Source organism: Antechinus flavipes, chromosome 3 (genome assembly GCF_016432865.1).
Source record: "Antechinus flavipes isolate AdamAnt ecotype Samford, QLD, Australia chromosome 3, AdamAnt_v2, whole genome shotgun sequence".
Taxonomy (NCBI): domain Eukaryota; kingdom Metazoa; phylum Chordata; class Mammalia; order Dasyuromorphia; family Dasyuridae; genus Antechinus; species Antechinus flavipes.
Genome location: NC_067400.1, coordinates 4,251,083 through 4,273,593, shown reverse-complemented (window position 1 = coordinate 4,273,593; position 22,511 = coordinate 4,251,083). Strand labels below are relative to the sequence as shown.

Here is a 22,511-nt window from a genome sequence, read left to right as displayed (position 1 = left end):
GATGCAACCTTGAGGCATATATATGGGACCCTATGCAGGGAACTTTACCTGAGGCTCAGTTTTCTTCACCTGAAAAATGAAAGGGTTGGTCTAAATGGTTTCTAATGTCCTATCCAGCTCAAGGAGTCTTCCACTAACTTAATATTTAGTTTCCAAAAACTAGCAATGATACCTTGAGTAGTCCATATGACAAAATTTAAATTTCTCAACCAGGCATCAAGAATCCTCCACAATCTGGTCCCTCCCTTCCTTGTCAGACTCGTTCTATTTGCACACAATTCTATATCTATCAAGTAACTTTCAACCAAAGAGCATCACTGACTTCTCATTGCCCAGATTCTAATTTCACCTCCTGTCTCCTGACTCCACGCTATGTCTCCAAAGCTATTCAGCATATTTTAAAAGAACTCCTTCCTCAATCTCTGCTTCTCGGAATCCTTAGATTCTGCTCTATTTTAGCTGCTCATTGATGTCAAGCATGATAATTTTTGACTGCTGTTGACTGAAATATACTACTCTGCATGGAGTAGGTAGTGGTGAAATAGTTGTTCAATTGAATTAAGGACTTGAATTGCATCAAGTTGCAAAGGTCTGAGTAGTCTATGATAATGATTTACTCAAAAGGCTAATGTAAAAGATCTCATCAAGGATGGGCACAATGGAAAAGAATGATGAGCTATACTTGTCATAAAGTATCAAGTGGACTCCATGAAGATTGAAGTAGAAGAGGGATGAGAATTATTTTGGATAAGTTTTCTGATGCATCGATCCCACACCAATCCCACACATAAATGCTTCCAAGCTTCTCTAGGCCTCAATTTTCTTACCTATAGATCAAATATGATCAGAGAACTAATGAAAAGACAAAATATATTGTGTGGTCTTATGAAGTCCATTCTTTGAACCGGGCATGAGGGAGACCCATATATAAGATCCATGTATACCTCTGAGCATATTAAGCTTCAGCCCACTGCATGGCCCACCACAGAGGTAAAGGAAAAGCTTTCTGTCCCATTGCCTGTTGTTCAGAAAGATAATCCTTCATAAGAATATTGGTCCTTTTTAATATTTCAATGATAATAAGGAAACATTACTCTCATAAAAGATTCTGAGAAACATGCTTCTGGCAGGAAAAATTGGCAACCCATCTCTTTAGATGTGTTTCTTGATAGAAATGAAAGAGGGAGAACTGAAATACAATCCATTTCATGATTCTGGATTAGAAATATATTTGTCCTCCATAAGTACAAATTGCTTCTTAAAGATATTTACTGTAGTGAAAAATTGAATGCCCCAAATTTGGAAGTTAAACCCAGTACAAAATTATCAGATACTTGATTAAAACCCCATCAGAAGAGAAACATTGGGAAATAATTAGATAAGATATTAGAACAAAGTTCAGGACCATTACAAAGTTATCTAAGTTCATACCTGTTATCATAGAGGGATCCAAAGCTATTTGGCACAAATCACAAAAAAGCCTCAACCTTTCAGTCTGTGATATGGTCTACCCAAGGTACCAGAGATTTGGGCTCTTGATGACCTCATATTCTTGGGAAGAAAGTTATCTTTTATTTTTATTACAAAGTTAAATAGAAATGCAGGCTGTGAATCTCAAATTTTTACCAAATCCTTTCCTCCCCTCCTTGCTTTTCTTCTGTTTCCCTCCAACCACCATTATATGTTGATTTTCTTGAAGTGAAATCTATATCCTTTCCAAAGACAGGTTTTCATTTTCTATACACAGGGCATTCTGCCTCTGAATTTTATTCTTTTTATCAAGTGAGAATAAACTGGTGAATCTAAGGGAGGGGGTGGGGGAAGGAAAGAAAAGTTGGAACACAAGGTTTTGAAAGGGTTAATGTTGAAAAATTATCCATGCATATGTTTTGAAAATAAAAAAAGCTTATAAAAAAGAGAATAGATTGGTGATTCAAAGCTCAAAGTTTGGAAATCACCCTTTGCCAATGTAGTTAAATGTTTAGTGTTACAGGGGAGTTACCTAGGGGTCTGATATACCACCTCACCTTTGTTTCCCTCTTTACTCTTCTTTCTGAGTCATCACTTTGCCTACAACTAGCTTCTTCTAGAATTCATTTTTTGAAGCTGCCCACTCTTGATGACAGCAACTCCTCCTCTGTAGTCTGTGCCATAAACATGGCTTTCTTGTGGCTGTTTCTGATGCATGATAGATTAGGATTGAGTTCAAAACTCTGGATGAAATCTTGCGTATTTTCCCTGTTACCCTTGTCGCAGAATATCATTTCCTTCTCCTTGTCCCTGACATAAAATTCCATCAAACTCAAAACTGCTCTAGGGGCAAATGCATGCATGTTGTTTAAAGCATCATCATTGACAAGACCAATTTGAGTTATGCTTATGTTATGAGCATCTGGCTGATGGGGAGGTGTGGGAGAGGAACTAAATAAATGATCGCTTCTACTAAAGATGGTACAGACCACAAAATGGTCTTTAGTTGGAATGAGAAAATATATTTCACTTCCATAGAGTCCCAACACTATCTGGAACAAATAAACAGTGTTGTACGGTCAATAAGAACAAAGAATCCATCTGAAAAATCTGTCTCAAATTGCTGTACTTGGAATGAAGTTTTTAAAAAAGATGGCCCCAGAGCATATGCAGCATTGAGAGCATGATCTGGGGGCCCAGCCCTGGGCGGCCATTCATTGGATTGATTTGCTTCAAGAATGGCTCAAGTCCAATTCCCAGTACAATCATCAGAAACTTATTACTTTTACAAAACATTTGATAAGAGCTCTTTGATATTATCTGATGAAAATAATGATGCCAATAATGGCAGTAGAATTGACTTCTGAGAAAATAATGGGATTTTTATTTCTTAGTGATTTAGAAGGAAAATAGAGTTCTAGAAACTCTGAACCCCTTGGTTGAGGAAAAAAAAATCATATCAGTATTTGCCTTCCTGCCTTTCTTCCTTTGCTCCTTTCCCCCCATTTTTATCATATGACCTTCATTTTTCTCTTCCTTCTCTTCTTCTTTCCTCTCTCTTCCCCTCCCTTCCTTTCTTCTTTCCTTCTTTTCTTCCTCTTTTCCTCCATTCCTTCTTTCTATGACCTCTTTCATTTTCTTTCTTCCCTAATCTCTTTTCCTTTTCCTCTCTCTTTTTCTTTCTTTTCCCTCCTTCCTTTCCTCCTTTCTTTCTTCTTACTTCCCTTCCTACTTCCCTTGCTCCTTCCTTTTTTTCTCTTTTCTTCCTCCCTTCCTTTTATCCTTCCTTTCTTTTTCCATCCTTTCTTCTTTCAATACTTGTTGCTTTTATTCCTTCCTCCCTTCCTCCTACAATCCCTTATTTCCTCCTTAATTTGATACTTTCTTCCTCTTCTCTAGTCTCCCCTCTTTTTCATTTCTAATCCCCCATTACTGGATATTGATTTTCGTGGATTAAAATCCGTACTTTCTTGTTTTCCTTCCAATGGGCAAAGATTGTCCCATCAAGGGGACGAGGGGAGGAGGGGGATATGCAAATGCCTAAAGCTTGGGAAGTACCCTATCAGAAAAGAGTATTTCTTGAAGGTTGGGTAAAAGGACAAAGAACCTGATATGATGACCACGATATAGCCAGGGCCTTTGGGGAGCACATCAAGGTCACTGATCCAGAAATCTTTTTCTCCCTGACTGCATATTTCAATGAAGGATGATGGAAAATATCCTGAAGTGCTCACTTTCTTCAAATTTCCCAACCTCACAATTTTACATCTTTTACTCTTCCAGGTTTCAACTCCACGGGAAAAGAAATGCTTCTCCCAGGATAAGCACATCACTTCCTCCCAAGATAAACTCATCATTTCTAAACTCATCATCATGATGCTAATGGAAAATTTGACATTATTTTCTTTTTTTCTCCTCTACTCTTAGAGTAGAGGGCTGGAGGATATATGATTGAATTCCTCTCAATGTCTTCCTTTACAGAATATTGAACCTGTCCCCTCAGTTCACTTCACTTTTAAACTATTGTTCTTCCTGATTTCAATTCCATGAAACAAGTTAACCCCTTGCATTCTATGAAACAGGAAACAATTACAATCTTACAATTAACAAAAGCCACTTGTAAAATTGCTATCCCCCATGCTATTTTCCCCTCAGTTGTCAATATGATTTGTAAACTCTATTGGCTCCCTATTACTTTCAGGATCAAATATGAACTCCTTTAGCATTTATAGCTGATCTTCTCAACTTCTTTTCCTCTATTTCAAGTCTTCTTATACTTGCCTCCCCCCTATATATTCTACTATCAGATACCCAAGGCTTCCTGCTGATTTTCTCAGATAAGCCATCCTCCACATCTCTTCCTTTGAGCTCGCTATCCCCCATGTCTTTGATGTTCTTCCTCCTCACCTCCACCTTTTAGCTTCCTAGGCCTTTTTCAAGATTTAGTTCAAATCTGACCTCAATAAAGTCTGTGCAGGTCTCTACAAGCTTGCCTCTCCTTTTAATTCTTTCTTTCTATATATTTCCTTCCTTCTATTATGCAGATGCCATGCAGGCACCAAGTATTTACATGCTGTATCTTCCATTAGAAGGTTAGCTCCTTAGGACCATGGATAATTTTTCTTATTCACCACCCTCCCTTGTTCCAAACTGAGCTCCTAGCTCATTTTCATTCAAGATTCCATTTCACTTACATATTTCGTTTTTCCCCCAACAAATCAATAACAGAAATTACAACCAGCCAGGTATGGAACAAACTAGAAATTAGAATAATTTAGAAGTGCCTGGGAAAATCCCAATGCTAAGCCTTTGATTTTAGACTTGATCAATGACTTCACTGAGCTTTTTGTCAAGGTCTCAAACATTGAGTGACAATGGGATTTGTCAGAATGTGATGGCTGCAGTGTACATGTCCCTTCCTTTCTGGATTATGGATTGATTCTTCATGCTTCCTTCTAAAGGATGACACCCCAAGATTACCATAAGAAAGGTGTTTTGGTATGTTTAATGTGGTTTTCTTGTTGATTTGGTTTGTTTTTTCAACTCAAATATGTCTAATAGACAATGAAACATAAACTTCCTTCTTTAAACTGGTACAGAAAATTTGAAACCATGAAAGGGTCTCAAAAGCTCAGTTTACCCCAGTGGCAATCACAGGAGCCACACGAGGGAAAATATGAGGTCTATCTTTGAATATGAAAGAAGAAAAAAAAAGGTTTTCTCTTGGGAAGGACCAGGAGATGTGTTTAATGGAATAGATGACCTTCCACAATGAGCAGGTGTTGATCCATGATACGGACCCCAGAGTCATCATATGAATAAAAAAGTATAAATTGTACTTTGATATGCTGGCATGTCATTGTTGATTATTCTATGCACACTTTTATAAGCTTAGCATGAAGTCTACAAGGAAAGGAACTTCTGAAACAAGTTGGCACCAATGCTGTTTCCCAAAGTTAAGCAATGACTAATATTTATAACGTCCAAAGTTTCTATTTTTGTTTTGTTTTGAACTTCAGATACTGGCATGTCTTCTTCAAGAAACCAAGATAAAAAGACAGAATGGTACTTACGGAGCTGTAGAGATACCCTTCTCCATTCATTGCCACATAAAGGCTGGCTTTCACTCCCTGGATTGCCACAACCCGAAGGCCCACCGGGATTAGGTTGAAAAGGGCTGAGAAAGAAAGAAAATAAAAATAATATGAGAGGTGAACATTCAACAAACAATAAAAAAACAGATTATACACTAAACCTGAAGAGGGGGAGAAGATAAAAATAAAAAGGCAAGGAAGCAAATTAATAGTTCTGAGCTCATGGTGCTTACAGTGCGTCCAGGGAAGACAATGTACAAATATATAAGAATATATTAAGGGAAAAAGGTTGAGGTTATTAATAAGGGAAATCTCACATATAAGGAGATAATATTTGTGTTCTATACGTATAATAGACATTAAATAAATGCTTGTTATCATCATCTTCATTATTACCATCATGCAGATTAGCAGAAATGAACAAAGTGAACAGAGAGACTGAGCAACTTGTATATAGTCACAATTCAAGTGGTCTAGACAGGATTTGGACCACATATCTTATACTAATTTCTATACACCATAAAAAATCAAGAAGACTAAAGATACAGGAGAAAGAGGAGGAGGGAGGAAAGAGGAAAAAGGGGAAGTAGAGGAGAAGGAAGAGGGGGACGGGTAAAGGACAAGGAAAAGGAAGGGAAAAAAGAAAGAAAAAGAAGAAAGAAGGAGGAGAAGGAAGAAGGAGGATGAAGAAGAGGGGGAGGAGACTGGGAGGATGAGGAGAATAAAGATGAGGACAAGGAGAATAAGGATAAAGAGGATGAGGTTGAGGTTGAGAAAGATGAGGAAGAAGAGGAGGAGGGAAGGAAGGAAAGAAAGAAAGAAAAGAAAAGAAAAAGAAAAGATTAATCTGTAAAATCAAAGGTATTCTATGCTATAACCAACTGGATAGATGGGCACAATTTGTTTTTCTGTCATGCTGGCTTGGGCTGATCTATTTACACTTATTTTGAGTCATTTGAAGAACAGCTAAAGAGATGCACTAGGGCTTAAGCCTAAGATTATGGTAGCATCCTATCTTGGTAAAGTGTTCTAGAATGAGAGATTTGATCCACACTGGTGGTTTCAGTGGTTCTATAATAACGTAAATAAGTCACTTGTACATCCACACACTTCGTAAACTTATAAGTACTCACTCACCACTTTCACTCCTGTGAAAAATGTAATAATCAAAAACTTCTTTGATTTTTAAATCACCAATATTTTGTAAAAATCTCTAAAGCCTTAAGCTTTGCACTTGGCATAATAAGGATGCCCCAAATGTCCACAATATGCTCTCTGTCCTCAACGACCTTGTAATATGGTAATCTGAGAGACCATACCATTTGCCAAAGGCTTTACATATATGACCATACAATCCTCACAATAGCCCTGGAGCATACAGAGTGGAATACATACAACAAATATTAATGCATTCAGATAGGTTGTGACATATCCATGGTCACGAGATGAGTTAGTAGAAAAGACAAACTTCAAAGAATAGTTTCTCCTCCCTCATACTTCTGTGTTTTTCCCAATTTGAGGTAAGAAAGAGGGATTAATGTAGACTTTCCTAACCTCATAGTCCCTGGATCCTTATTTAGTTATAATCTGAAATTTATGGAAAAGTCTATGAAAGTAGGATAAAATTTGTTATGAAAGATCGCTAAACCTGAGAAAGGAAATTATCACACACTAACTCCCTCATTATGTTGGATATTTCTAGAGCACAGAGGCCCAGGGAAAACATACACAGGTCTCACCTTCCTGGCTCCCTTCCCAGAAATGGCCAACATGCCATAGTTGCAAACATAGAAGAGAAAATACCCAGGGATTCCAGAATACTGTAGTATTGCTGCCTTGCTGAAAACAAGATGCTGCTGGCCTCTCTTTCACGACTCACACCTCAGATTCAAGTCCTCAGAGGGGCTAGCCAAAGTAGCAATGTTTTGCACTACAGTGACCACTTGAGCCATAGCTTCCAGCCTAGTCCTAGAAAATTTCCTAGGGCAATGGTGAATTTTCTGCCTCCTCCTTGTGATTCAGTAGAGTTGGCTTATCTAATATGTTAATATAAGGAATGTTTTGTGGGGGGAAATGATTGGAGTAATTTGAACTGGACCTTAATGGCTTCATTTGAAATAGAAAATAGGGAAACATCTACCTAACCAGGAGGACAGCAAAACTGAAACCAGTGAGAGAGAAAGTCTTTGGAAGGCAGGGAGACATCCAGAGACCAGTTTTCCTGAAATATTTGGTTCATATTCAAGCCAGAGCACTAAGGACTTGAGGACAAGATGGATTCCAAAAAGAGCACAAAGGGTCAGGCTAAAATGAGCTGTCTGTCTGATGGAGAGTTAAATATAAAGATAGCTGCAGATCAACTATGACTACTCACTAGGGCCAATGAAAGTCAGTCACCTTCCCTGGAGATCCCAGAAATGGAGAGGGATCAAACATAAATACATACACAGACGCAATTTAAACTGAATATCTTCTGGGAGATGGAAGAAGAAATAAACATGTGCACACACTGAGAAAAGGGCAATAAGACCCTTTGTTCCAGGGAAAATGAGATAGATTGCTATGAGAAAGAGGACTCCTGTAAAACATCACTGGCTGCATGGGACCAACCTGATGAATATTTCCCACTGCTTTCCTAGGAACATGTCCCCTTTCCTACTAAAGGAAAGAGCAAATGTAAAGTGCTTTACAAAACTTACAATGCTATTAAAATGCTAGCTATTATTATTTTAATAATTATCTTTACTATTGTAGCAATGTTCAAGGGAAATGGGGAAAAAAAACAAACAAACAAGGTGGTGTACCATGGAGCATGATCAATTTGAAGACAATCTATAAACATTTGTTAAAGGCCTACTATGTGTCAGGGACTGTTTTAAAAATTGGGAGTACAAAAAGAAACAAAGGACAGTCCCCGACTTCATAGAACGCATACCTAATTGGAACGTTAGTAAATCTTTACTTCAACTTTTCCTCAGATATTTACAAAATGAATAGCACTATGTAATTTGTTTCCTATCTCTGGTCTTCATTGTCCCCAACTATAAAATGAAGGTTGGGTTTGTCCTTCCTGCTCTAAATCAATTGTCCCATAATGTATGGAAAAGCAGGAGAAACTGTTTCCCAACTCAAGTTTTTACCCCAGTGCTCATTTTCATTACAGATACTTGAAAGCATCTAAGTGTTGTTTGAGAAGTAACTACTGCTCTTGCCTTATTAATTCATGTCTGACTTAATTAAATGCAGACCCAAAATATAACTGCTTATCCAAATATTTATCTTTTCACTTTTTTTAGATGCTATGCTCACCTGAGATGCTGTGGGATCCATGCCCTCATTGGGAAATTTTCAATTTGGGAAATGTCAGTCAGTTATATGGGTAGTCTAAAGTTTACTTCCTGTACATCTGCCCTGACATCTATCTAAAATGGGCTTCTTTTAGCTCAGGGACAGCTGTTCTGAGTGGCAGAGAGGGCTAGAAATCTAGTGCAAATTACAGAGTTTATGAAGGACTTTAGATAAGAGTTTTCAAATAAATGTTGCACTTTCATCCCTCTGATAAAGCATAAGTGTAACCAAAAAAAAAAAAAAAAGTTGAGTCTTTTTTTTTTTTTCTGAATCCCATGGAAATGTGATTAAATCATGATTCAGGGTATGACCTCAGTGACCAATTCAGGGCTCTCTGAGAGCTTGAATCAGATGTCAATCTGCCACTGACTTGTCTGGATTTTCCTAATTCACAAAACCAGAATATTATTTCTTTTCCATGACTTATCTTTCATGAGTGGATGAGATTTAGTATGCAAGCCCCTTACTGGCATTGCTCTAAGTATTAAAAGACAACTCTATGTAAATAAAAGGCATTCTAACTATTTATTTCTGGTTGTAATCCACTCCTCCTTTTGCCTCCTCCTTCCAGAGTCAGCCCTCGGAACTCCTGAAAGAAAAGAAAGGAGGTGAAAACTGTACTTGCCAATCCCACAGAAAGACATTTCTGTCTGAATCGGCTGGAAACGACAATCCAGTGGAACAGGATAATTGAAGCTCAAAGTGCACGCCTCAAGACTGGCTAAGTAAAGGTTTCCTTGGACACATGGTAAGAGACACGTGCATTTAAGGAAACCAACAGAGAGAGCACGTTCCCGGGGAGCTTTTCCCATGTGAGAGTTGTGAGTAAACTGCTAAGCCCGGCAAAGGAAAGAAAAAGATGCTGTGAAAGTCTAATGTGAAAAGGAGAGTGAGAATGCCCTCTGGAGTGTAGGGGAGTGTGGGGAGCGTGAGGATGGAGGAAGGGTGTTGGGAGGCAGAGCAATCTTAGGTGCAAGAAGGCAGGCACTTTGAAATGTGTCTCACAAAAGGTGAAAGACAAAGAATGATTCATTCTAGGAGGGAAACGGTAGAGCTCTTTCTCAGGACTAAGATTTCACTTATCCTTTTGTTTAGTTTGGAGGTGCTACCAAAGACAAAAGGAAAAAAAAAAAAAACACTAATGGCCACTTGGCACCAGGTTTACTGCTCAGATATTATTTCATTTGGATCCACAATGTCTGTCAACAAAAGAATACCACAGCCAAGTGGGCAAAAGCCATGAACCAGAAACCCACCCAATGCTGCCAATGACCTCTGAGAATGGGAGCCTCTCTTTACCTCCATATAATGAATCAGAGACCCACCCAATGCTGTCAATGACCTCTGAGAATGGGACCCTCTCTTTACCCCCATATAATGAATCAGAGACCCACCCAATGCTGTCAATGACCTCTGAGAATGGGAGCCTCTCTTTACCCCCCTATAATGAATCAGAGACCCATCCAATGCTGTCAATGACCTCTGAGAATGGGAGCCTTTCTTTGCCTGCATGTAATGAATCAGAGACTTACCAATTTTGCCAATGACCTTCAAGGATAGGGGTCTTTCTTTATCCCCATATAATGAATCAGAGACTCACCCAATGTTGTCAATGACCTTTAAGGATGGGGGTCTCTCTTAACCAGCATATAATGAGTCAGAGACCCACCCAATGTGACCAAATGTCCTTTGGGAATGGGGGGCACTCTCTTTATCCTCTTCTATAAAAGTAGGAAGATAAATGACGATCTTCTCTCCCTTTCATGGTGATAGAAAATAATAGTGTGGGCCTTTATTTTTAGGTCAATTAAAATGATAATCATCCCCTCTCACTAACAAGTACTGATTCCAGAGAAATGGAGGTGTATTTCTATTGATACAGTGAGATAACTGAAAAGTAGGCTGTTATGTCCTACCCGGTAAAATCCTAGATATATGAAAAAATTATGGAAGAATTAAGTATGCTACAGATTCTCTTTTTACTTTATCATTGTATTCACTGATATTGTAATTAGCAACTATAATTTTGTCAATTCAGATATTAATTTGTCATCTTTGATACATGTCAGATGTATCTTCTTTATATTATGGCAATGAATTTTCTTTCTTTCCCTCTTAGTCAGAAAAGTGAAAAAGAAAACACCTCCAAATCTAGCAGCTGTTCCAGGTGAGACTTCCCCTCATAAGGTAGAGAGGGTGGGTACAAAGAAGCAGTATTTATTAGTAGTATGATAATAACTAGCATTTATATGGTTCCTATTATATGTTAAGCATTTTACAAATATCTCATTTTGTCTTCAAGATACTCCTGGATAGTAGGTGCTCTTAGTATTCCCAATTTATTGGGATAATTGAAACAAGAAGAGATTATGTGACTCATGTAAGATCACAAGTCTAGTAATTGTCACAAGCTGGATTTCAACCCAAATCTTGCTGATTCCAGGACCATTGTTCTAGCCCCGAGACACCTAAATGTCTTATTTGTGAGCAAGTTTAGCACAATGAAACTACTTTTAGCAACTGGAGCATGGTCTGGAGAAATATGGGATCTGAACTATGATTAGAAGGAAGCTCAATATTCTGCCAGATGGATGAAAAGGAAAATACAAAGAAGCTAAAGGAAATCACTTAGGCAAAGGCCTAGAAAGATGAAATGGAATGATTTGTCCCAAGAAGAACAGGAGTGTTTGGCTGAAATAGAACGTGTTGGAAAGGAAATGCAGAGAAATGAGACTGGGGAGGTAAATGCCAAATTGATGATTTCTCTTTTATCCTAGAAGCAATGAGGGGCCACTGAAGGAGGGGAATATCTGTGGATCTGAGGAAGAATTGTTACAAGTTTAAGGATATCTATTTTATTGTGTATTGGAAAATAAACCAAAGGGAGGAAAGCCTGGAGACAGTGAAACCAATTAGAAATTTATTGTTGTACTGTAGGATGAAAATAATGAAAATCTGATAAGTGAGATAGAGAGTGTATGAGTGGAAATAAGTCAATAGAGATACATTAGTAAGAAAGAATGCATAAGACTTGACAATTGATTTGAATATGTAAGAGGTGGGGAAAGGAAATGTTGAATTGAGAACAAAGAGTCAAGAATGACTCTAGAACTCTAAAATTGGATAGCCAGGATAATGGCTACACCATCAAACCAAAGTGGGATGGAATGGGTCTGGGAAGGGGGAATGGGAATTAAACAGTGAGAAAAAAGTATTGAGTTTGGCATCAGATAAATTTAGCCTGAATATAACCTTTAGAAAGGCATCTAATGCTCATGAGACTTTGTCCTTCATTTATAAAATGAGAGAGTTTAAGTAACCATTCTCTAATGTGCCTTCCAATTCTAAATTTAAGATTTTACACTAATGAGTTATAGATGACTTTGACATGTCTAGTGAACATACCACCTTTCCATTAAATGTATCTGTTAACTTCTCTCTATAAACTGTACCAGCTGATTCCTGTTCTACAGTCTTTATTTTCTTCCCCTCATAAAGAAAGTTGGGGTTGAGGGGGAAGAAGAACATATAATATAAGTTTCAACAAGTTGACTACCATAAGAAAGTCAAGTTTCCCTAAGGCACAGGATGTGAAACATCAACATTTTTCCAGCTCATTTCTAAAACAGAATAATTCCCTGAATGAGGAAGAACAACTTTTGAATAGGGAAATAGGAAGTGTTATGTTTCTAAGTCCTATGCTCATTTCCTAAAACCAGCAGTGCATCATTCCAATCATTTTATCTTTGATTGTTTTCCATGAACTCTTTGGTCCAGACAATCTGTTCCTTACCAAGGAGATTCTGTCACCATCCTCCTTGATGTCACTCATGCCTGGAATTATCTCCAATTTTTTTGAATTTCTATTCACCATTAAGACTCAATTTAAACTTTGTATCTTCCAGGAGGTGACCTTCCATCTAGTCTCTATTCATCTTGTATGCACTGAATTATATATGTCATATAATTCATTAGAGTAAAAGCTCTTTGAAGGCAGAGACCATCATGGCTTCTTTGCAAATGCTTGGCATATATTAAAGTTAACAAATCTGAAATGGATTGATTAGATTGATTAAATAGGTAGATTAATAAAAGTAGATATATGGGAGAATAAAGACACTTTCGTTTATAAATTCTGTTCACACAATCTCATACTTCAATGAACATGATCCATGATATAAAGGATTCTTCCAGGAGTCTCTTTTTTTTTTAATAATCAATAATAATATAAATAGTATTTGAATCCAAAACATCTCACTTTAAAAAGTAGAATAGATTCCAGGATAGTCCTGAAACTTGATCCCTTTTTAAAACAATGTTTGTATTATAGAAGATAAACAACAATCTACTAATTAATTTTTTTCCCTTATATTTATGAGAATCCTTTTTTTAGCACTTCCTCAAATGAAAGGATCATTTCTTTTTATCCCCCTAGGGGCTTTCAACAAGAGGATAATATTTATAAACTACATAAATGAAATTTTCATTGAAATGAAATTTGATTGGTGATTTAGGGGGGAAATGGAATAAGCAAAGTTTTTAACTATATTTTTAGGATTTTAGATTATCTTACTCTATCTCAAATTTACTTCCTTAGTCTATATTTAGGGAAAAAAATCGCTCTGGTTCAAGTATATTATAATTCTAAAGGATAACAATATTATATTACACATAAAACCAGCAAAAATTAAAAAAAAACTAATAATAAACTAATTCCTAAAGTTTTTTATGTACTTTAGATTCCAGACTATCAATTTAAACACATTTACTCAATTAGGTGGTTATTTTGTAAATAAAATTCACCATCATCCCAATAAACAAATAAGTTAGTCATTTCTTTTCTCCAATGGATTGACCACTTTTTAACTAACATTCAGGATCCATGTAAAAACAGCATACTCCTGATTTATAATGGGTATTGTAATTAATCAACACACACACACACACACACACACACACACACAGGCGAATGGAGAGCATTACTGCCAGCCAAGTAGAGGTGGGAGAAAACACATGTGGGAAGTTACATTTTAGTTGAACTTTGACAGGAAATCTGATTTTCAAGAAACAAAAATGAGGAGATGGAACAACTCAAACACAAATGGAGTTCTGTACATAGACAAGGAAGATCAAACGCTATGATCAGTTTGGTTGGATATGAATGTATATAATAAATAATAAGCTAGGAGAGATTGCTTGGAATAAGGTTTGGAAGGTCATTAGAAATTAAACAGATGAGTTTATGTAAACCATCAATAAAGAGGTTATGTAAATCATTGACAGAGAGTTCTTTGCAAAGTCAATAATAATAACTAATATATAATAATAAATAATAAAAAGAACTGACATTCATGAAGTACTTAATATGGCCAAGCACTCTACTAAGCCCTTTAAAGTTATATCATTTGATCTTCACAACTCAGTAAGATAAATACTATTATTTTCCCCCTTTGGCAGATGAGTAAAATAAGGCAAACAGAGCTTAAGGTACTTGCCTAAGATCATACATCCAAAAAGTATCTGTAGTCTGATTTACATTAATTGATCCCAATTTCAAACTTGATTATTTGTCCATTTTGTTTTTATTAATAAATCCAGTTGGAATTCATTGAAATTAGATTATATATATATATATATATATATATATATATATATATATATATATATATACACATACACACACTCAACACCTACTATGTGCAAGGCACTGGGACTAGGAATTTCAAAACTGAAATAGCACCTTCCCTCAAGGAACTTGCATTCTGCTTAACTGAGGAAACCAACAGATACATAAATGAGCACCTATAATTTTCATAGAGTATTAGCAAGAGGAGGGAGTACGAAGGCTCTTTCAAAAAGATGTGAACTTTCTCCTTTTCCGGGTGGTAGGATAGGAAAGACCATCTCCAGTAGATATTTTGCAGAAGTCTAACTGTTATATAATTAAAAAGTCAACTTCCAAGTGATTCAGATTTTTTCCCTTAAATTGAAAAATGAAGCATCTCACAACAGATAATGAGAGCAAATGACTCTCATCGTTTATCCTCGCCAGTCAATTTGTCTTACAAAGAGGACTTGTCTCATGATCTGTTTAAAGGCTGCATTCCAAAGCACAGGTGTAAGGTCATGAGATCAAAGAGCAAAACTATTTCCAAGTGATTGATAAAGTTTTAGAAAGAATATGTCCCTTTGACCTCCATTGGATAAAGCCTATTTCAGTAATCCTGCTTTCCCAAAATGTTCTGTTAGATAAAGTCATCCTGTCATCCTGCCATCTGCCTTGCTGTTGACCCCTCTACTCAACTGGAATAGCATCCTAGGGACCAGAATAATGCACTCAGCTTTGGAACTACAATCTGAAGCTGAATAATCCTAATTAATAGGTCAATGCAAATTCACCTAATCATCTCTACTGAGAGCAAACCAGGCTTCCATTTCAACCAATCCAATCCAATTTGTCTTGGTACTGATACCCATAACTTACCCTCCCACTCCAACCTTCACATCTTTTGCTACTCTAAGAATAATAATGAGAGTAAGAGTTGGATTGCTTCTGAACAGGGTGGGGTCCAGATAGAGAGGTGGACTTAGTATCAAATGACAGTATCGTCCATCTTATTACTGCAACCTGAGGCCCACAGGATTTTTCTCCAGACTTGAAGGTAAAATCTCCTCTGTGTGAGCTCTTTGAGAGTGGGGAACAACTGACTTTTCTATGTATATTCCCTGTATTTATCACAGCAATTTCATACATCATGGGCACAAAATAAATGTGTGTGTTTGTTTTGTTTGTTTTTCCTATTCAATCATTTTCAAGTAATCCCTAATTAAATGATGTCCTGGATGATGGAAGTGACTTTATAAAGTCACTTTTTTTCTAGCAGAGTGTTGGGCACACAAAAGGTGCAAAATTGTACATTTGATGTGTATATAATATGTGTGTACAAGATGCTCCACATGTCAATTTTTTGGAGAAAGGAATCATTTTCATCTGATTCTTCAGTGCTAATGCAGTGCTGGACTGTCATAAAAGAGGTTCATCTTTTCTGTAGCTATTTATTTGTTTTGTTTTAAACTGAATTGAATCAAATAGAACATATGTTTATCCCCCAGGGTATGCAAGGACAGAATCGGGCATGTAGGGAAGGGTCAACAAACACTTTATGAAATGATCACCAAGCAGCTGAGGAGCCACGACAATGAGAGCTCCTGCTGGTAATAAGTGGGATATTGTGTCATTGCTATAAGAAGAAGATCCCAAAAAGAAATAATGAGAAGTATGTTGTGCTGTCAAGTTTCAAAGGATAATATGGATTGTGCAGATCAGGTCTCTACAGAAAAATTTTGACACAATACATGTTTCTGTGGCAGCAGCAAATAGATGGTACCTTCTCTCATCAGCTCTTGGCTGGATATTTTTACAAATGTTACTGTATCTTGGCTTCTTACTCTTTGAAATATATAAATACAAACTCCACAATCTACTCAAGAAGAAGTGAAATAATTGGGACTTCAGACAATATGAGATTTTATCTGTACATACACACAAAGATACACATGTGGGAGCACAAATGTGTGTAAGAATATGTGTATGTATATAGTTTTGTTGGTCATTGTTCAATGATTTTGGGCTTATCTGGCTCTTCATGAATGCATTTGAGTTGTCTTGGCAAAGATACAGAGTGGTTTACCATTTCCTTCTCCAGTTCAGATGAGGAAATTGAAAAAGTGAGTTAAATGATTTGTTCAGGGTCACATGGCTAGCAAGTGTCTGAGGCCAAATTTAAACTCAGACTTTCTTGACTCCAAGATCCAATCCACCACACACTAGTTGCTCATGTGTAGTTTTTCCTTCACACATACACACACATACAAATATACATGCATATGCATATTCACAGCTGCACTTTTTAAAAAAAAATTGAATCTTCATTAGCATTCGGGATGTTCAACACACTCTATGTATTTATCTTTTTTTTTTTTTTTTAATTAAGCAGCCAGTTTATGGTGACCTTAGGATTTATGGTAATTTGGGGTAGTGCCACTGACAAAAATAAAAGCTGTCACTTTTTGGAAGCAGGGTATGTACATAGAGATCATTTGTTTCATCTTGGTCACATCCAGATATTAGAGAAAAGTACCAAGTTAGAAATGTCAGAACTAAAAGTAACTTGAGAGGTCATTGTCTCTGTGCACCCAGCTATTCATGACTATGTTTAAAAGTTACATTGCATTCCCTTATGTCTATGTGGCACATTGGGGACAGGAGGAATAATAAGTTTAATTGGCCTTCAAATCAGGAAGATCTGGATTCGAATATCACCTCTGACTCATACTGGGTACATGAGCCTGGCAAGGGAACTTAAAGTCTCAGTACAATTGGTACTGATGTCAACAAAGGGGTTCATCTGCATTGGCAAAGGGACACCCCTCAATTGGGAGTTTTCTCTGCCAATAGAATCACAAGTCTAGTTCTTTCCCCTTATTTGGCATATATTGTATACTTATTGACCCATGTGCATGTGTGACCCCTACCCCCCCGACACCAGCTAGAGCATAAATTCTAAAGGGGCAGGAGTGACTTTGACTTTCTTTGTATAGCACTTTTTAGATACACATTATAGTAAAAGGAATACAGTAAGAGGTATATTCACGACTAGAACCCAAATGCTTAACTGTTGACACAGTTGTCTTCCGTCATGCCATGTTATCTTTCCCATCCAGCTAAGTCCCTAATTAAATGGTGTCCTGGATGGCAGAAGTGACTTCATAAAGTTCCTTTTTTTCTAGCAGTGTTGGGCACACAAAAGGTGCAAAATTGTACATGTTGGGCACAATTCTGTTTAATTAAAGTTAATTTTGAGGGATGGTAGAAAGAATACTAAAGAAGGAAATGGAAAACTACTACAGTATCTTTGCCAAGAAAACACTCCAAGGGGTAAATAAGAGTCAGACATGACTGAAAGGATTACTCAATCACCTGTTGCAGATATGCAGTTGGGGGGAGGGGGGGAAGGGAGATAGGAGAAAGGGGGAAAAAAAAAAAACCTTTTCCTCTAGGCCATAGCTCCTAGCTTTACTAGTAATCACATAGCATGTGCTGGAGAATGCTCATTCCTATTATTTTCTCATCCTCCTGTCACATTAAAACAAAGATAGACCTTAGAAATCAGCTAGACTAATAAGACCTTTCTGTGAATGGGTCAGCACAATGGACAGTTCCTATCCACAGCCTATCTCCTCCCCCTACTAATGACCTTTCCCATTTATTCCATCATTGAAAACATTGAGGGAAAGTTTAGCCACTCAGCTTCCTTTAATAGTAAAGATTATAGGTCCCCATTGCACACTTAGCAGTATCATTTACATACTTGCAAAAAATAATGCAAAGCAGAGTCTGTGGAGAAGTATCCCTAAAGGACGTCAGACTATCACAAAGGACAGGGCGTCCCATACTTTTCACTACTCAACATGTCCAAAAGTCAAATCATTAGCTTTCCCCAAAATTTTCCTTACTTTACAACATCCTGATCACTATCAAGGGCGTCACCATTCTTCCAGTCAATAAGATTTTCCTGCTCCCTGGAATACCCAACTCTCCATTCCTGCTTAGCCTACATATAGTATCTGTTTAAAGGCCAAAGTCTCCCAGTGCATGCAGGACCCTCTCCAGTCATCCTGATTTATAGCTGACTACTGAACCAGAAGACTCTGGAGCAGAAAGTGATGTAGGACATCTTGCACAGCTATCACTCATTCAAGTCCAATTCACTTGTATGTTATGATATCACCTCCTTAATGAAATGGTCCTCTTTGAAAATAAAAACTAAACAAGAACAATCTGTCTCCAGTACTTGCCATTTTTATTTCCATATTTCTTTTATATATCCCTTTCCCTCTATTCTTTTCCTCTTTTCTGGATTATCACATTTACCTTTGATAAGTACCTCCTTTACTTCTCTATTCACTCTAGTCTCTTTCATTCAACTGTTAAAGCGATTTTTCAAAAATATGTCTGCCCTGTGTCACTCTCCCCTATCATGATTCCTTATCACTTCATAAACTTCATAAATCAAATCAAAAGTCATAACATAGCCCCTTCCTAATTCCCCATCTTTTTAGCCATAATACTTATTTCTATACACTAGGATTTGGCTACTGTCTTTTCTTTATGGTCCCTTACACAGGGTATTTCCCTGCCTATTTACATATCCTTTACTGGCTTAATGCTTGGAATGCTGGTCTCCTCACCTCGCTTTTATTTTTTCCAGTGTCACCTCAAAATCCATCTTTTTCAGGAGGCCTTTCTCACTCACTATCCCTCTATTGTTAAACCTCTAAACCTTGCCTTCAATGATAATTCACACTCTTTCTAAAACTTTCCTTGCTCCTCACCTTAATTCCATTTCTACCTTAAATATTACAAGTAACCCTGCTTTTAATCTCTGCTTCTATTATATGTGTGCAGGTATGTGAATGCATAAATAAATTGTACTATTATTCATGCTTGTATCTCCCATAATCAAACTTTATTTTTTAATTCTTTCTTTGTCATTGCAGGATTTAGCACAGTGCCTAGGACATAATAAATCTTCAACAAGTATATTTTGAGCAACTAACTAGCCAAGAACATTTAGGCTAACTTGCCCAATGTTTAAGTTGCCAAAGATCATGAACCAACATCATCAAAAGAAGAATTGTAAACTACTAACAACAATATGAAATATTACACCAAATCATTATTAAGAAGATAATGAAAATCAATATAAGGTGACAGTTTATATAACCTAAACAATGACAAAGTTGATAAAAATATAAAAATAGTCAACATTGAGAGGATATGGAAATGAAGCAAGAGATTAGTGCAAATATCCTATAAAGCAACTTTGAGCTATCATTAAAAATTTTCAAAACATGTACTCTTCTACAAAGAGATACTACAGCGAAGCAATATCTGAAGAATGATAAAGGCAGAAAGAAAGGTTGCCAGTATGTCTAAATATAGAAAACAGTAATTTTCTGTGACTAGGTGATAATGAAGAATTGTAAATAAAGTAAATATTTTGATGATGAATGAAAAGAAATCAGTTTGGAAATTTGGAGGCTTAGGAGCCATATATGTGGTATAATAAAAGTCAGGAAAACCTAGTTTGGTATTCTACCTCAGATACAAATAATTGTGCAACCTTGATCAAGCTTATTGATAAAAACTATTGGAGGCCTCAGTTTCTTTATATGTAAAGGAGATAATTATAGCATTGGTGAAGTAAGTACATGGAAGAGGTTATTGTGTTTTGCATTTTTTTTTTTGTATTTCCAGTGCTTAGCACAGTACCTGGAACATAGTAAGTGTTTAATAAAAGTTTACTCATTGATTGCTTAATATATACTTATTGACTGTCTTCCTGAGGGTTGTTGTGAAGACTAAATGAGGTTAGTATATGCAAAATGTGTTGCAAGCTTTCTAGCACTATCAATGTTAGTTATTATAATTATCAAAACAATATTATTGCACAGTAAGAAACCATAACTATTGTGAATAGAGAAGCATCAGAAGACCTTTCTCAACTACAGCAAAAGACAAACAGAACTAGGAAAACAATATACCTAGTGATTACATCAATGTAAATGAAAATACCAAAAAGAAACAGACAATTAATTTTGGTTTTTATATTGATCAAGCTTTCCATGGCAAAGAGATGACAAAATAAATCTCACACTTTTTGGCAGCACTTTTCACACATGATATTTTATCTTCCATATCCACATTTCTGTACTGACTGTCCCATAATCTTGCTTCCATCTCTTAAAATTTCTGAATTTCTTCAAAATTCAGCTCAAGCATTAGTTTCTGTGGGAGGTCTTTCTGATTCCCCCAGCTGAGAAAACTATTGCTTCTGAGAATCACTTTCTTTTTTATCTGTATATTTCTTTTAAGTCCCTAGATATTTATATGTTTGTCTCATACCTTAGATTATGAGTTCCTCGAGAATGGGAACTGCTTTTTTTTTTCTTTTTTACTTTGGGTCCATTCTGCTCAGCACATAGTCTGACCCACAGAAGATAGTCGATAAATTAACTTGTTGACTGATTATTTGTTATGTGGTCAAGAAGCATGATGTGTGGCCTGAATATATGAATAGATTCAGATGATGTTATCATTTAGTTTTAGTAGAATGCTTCTCTGTTTCTTTATTTACAAAGTAGTTATGCTAGATACTGTTATAGGAAGTGAGATGTAAACAATGGTGATGTAAAAATAATATAATGAAGTATTGAAAATGATATTGATAAAAAAATATAATGATTGGTTGAAGAAATGATGGGCTTTAAAAATGACAAGAGTAAAATTTGTGTTTATGTATAACTGGAAAAAATAAAATAATATTTAAAATAAAAATGCATAAAATGACAGACCAAAAAAAGAATAGAATGGAAAAAAGACTAGTGGGAGACATGATAGTTTCTGATGAACTAGTACATGCATGAGGGAATTGCTTATTCTTTTTAGCTCAAGGGAAAAACCAAGGAACAATGGGTAGATATAAAAAGACAAAGGGTTATATAAAGAAAATCTGTCTAGCTATCAAAAAGTTAAACTACTTCATGAGAATTTCATAGGTTAGCTCTTCCTGGAGATTTTAAAATAAAGGGTGAGTACTACTTGAGTGATGTTAGGGTATGTTCTAGAAGCTATTCTTTTTCAAATATCAGTTGGCTTATAGAACTCTTCCAATTGATGATAGAAATATGAAAAGCTGTAGTCAATGGGGAGATGTCCAAGAAGACAAGAGGACAAAGAAAGGATCAAGAATGAAAGAAGAGGATTTGTCACTGGCAAAGAGGACAGTGAGCAATCCTCTGACCCAAAATGGAGGAAAGAGGTGGTATAAAAATACAGATGCTCACAGTTCAAGCGGTCTAGAAGCAGAATAGACTCCCTGACTAATAGATTAATGAATTTTCTGTAATTGAAGGGGAATGTGAGACTAAAAGACTAGTTATTGGATATGGCATGAAAGAGATTATAATGAGCTAGTCCAAATATCCTCTGAAGTTATTTTCATTCCAAAGTTTTTGAGAAATCATATTCTAGTGGAAAGGGCACTGAATTTAGGATCAACAGACCAAATTTAAATACTGGCTCCAGTACCAATTAACTGTGATCTGCCAACTAAATCGAAATGAGTGACTAAGGACCAAAATGCTGTATTTGTGGAAAGGTGAATATTTTTTCATAGCACGAATAAATGAGCAAGACTGATGCTAAGGACATGTCACTTTCATGAAGATCCATGTTAGAATTCTTTCTGGCTAAAAACTAGGCTAAGATGTCAAAGAAGAAAATAGACAGCTCTGATCATGATAAAACCCCCAAGAGATTGAGATAATACTGGAAGTGGAAGCAGAAAGGCAGGTACTGAGGCTTCTTTTTAATTTGTCTTAACATCTAGCATAGTACTTCACAAACAGTTAAACCACCAATGTAGCGTTGAGGGCACCAAGAGGCAACATTTGACTTCCAACAAATGTAGATACATACTGATATTTCCCATGATCTTCACAAAGCACAGATATCACTCATAATGCAGATTTCCT

At 36.5% G+C, this 22,511-nt stretch overlaps 1 protein-coding gene across 4 annotated transcripts in view; it reads right to left on the bottom strand.

Annotated features, from left to right (window-relative positions):
- FGF12 (fibroblast growth factor 12) overlaps positions 1–22,511 on the bottom strand; it is a 524,631-nt gene that overhangs the window by 150,772 nt on the left and 351,348 nt on the right. For all 4 annotated transcript variants that reach the window (XM_051991636.1, XM_051991635.1, XM_051991634.1 and 1 more), the window contains one exon: positions 5,544–5,647. In XM_051991636.1, coding sequence (XP_051847596.1) covers positions 5,544–5,647 — 104 coding nt within the window. The remainder of the gene's footprint in view (positions 1–5,543; positions 5,648–22,511) is intronic.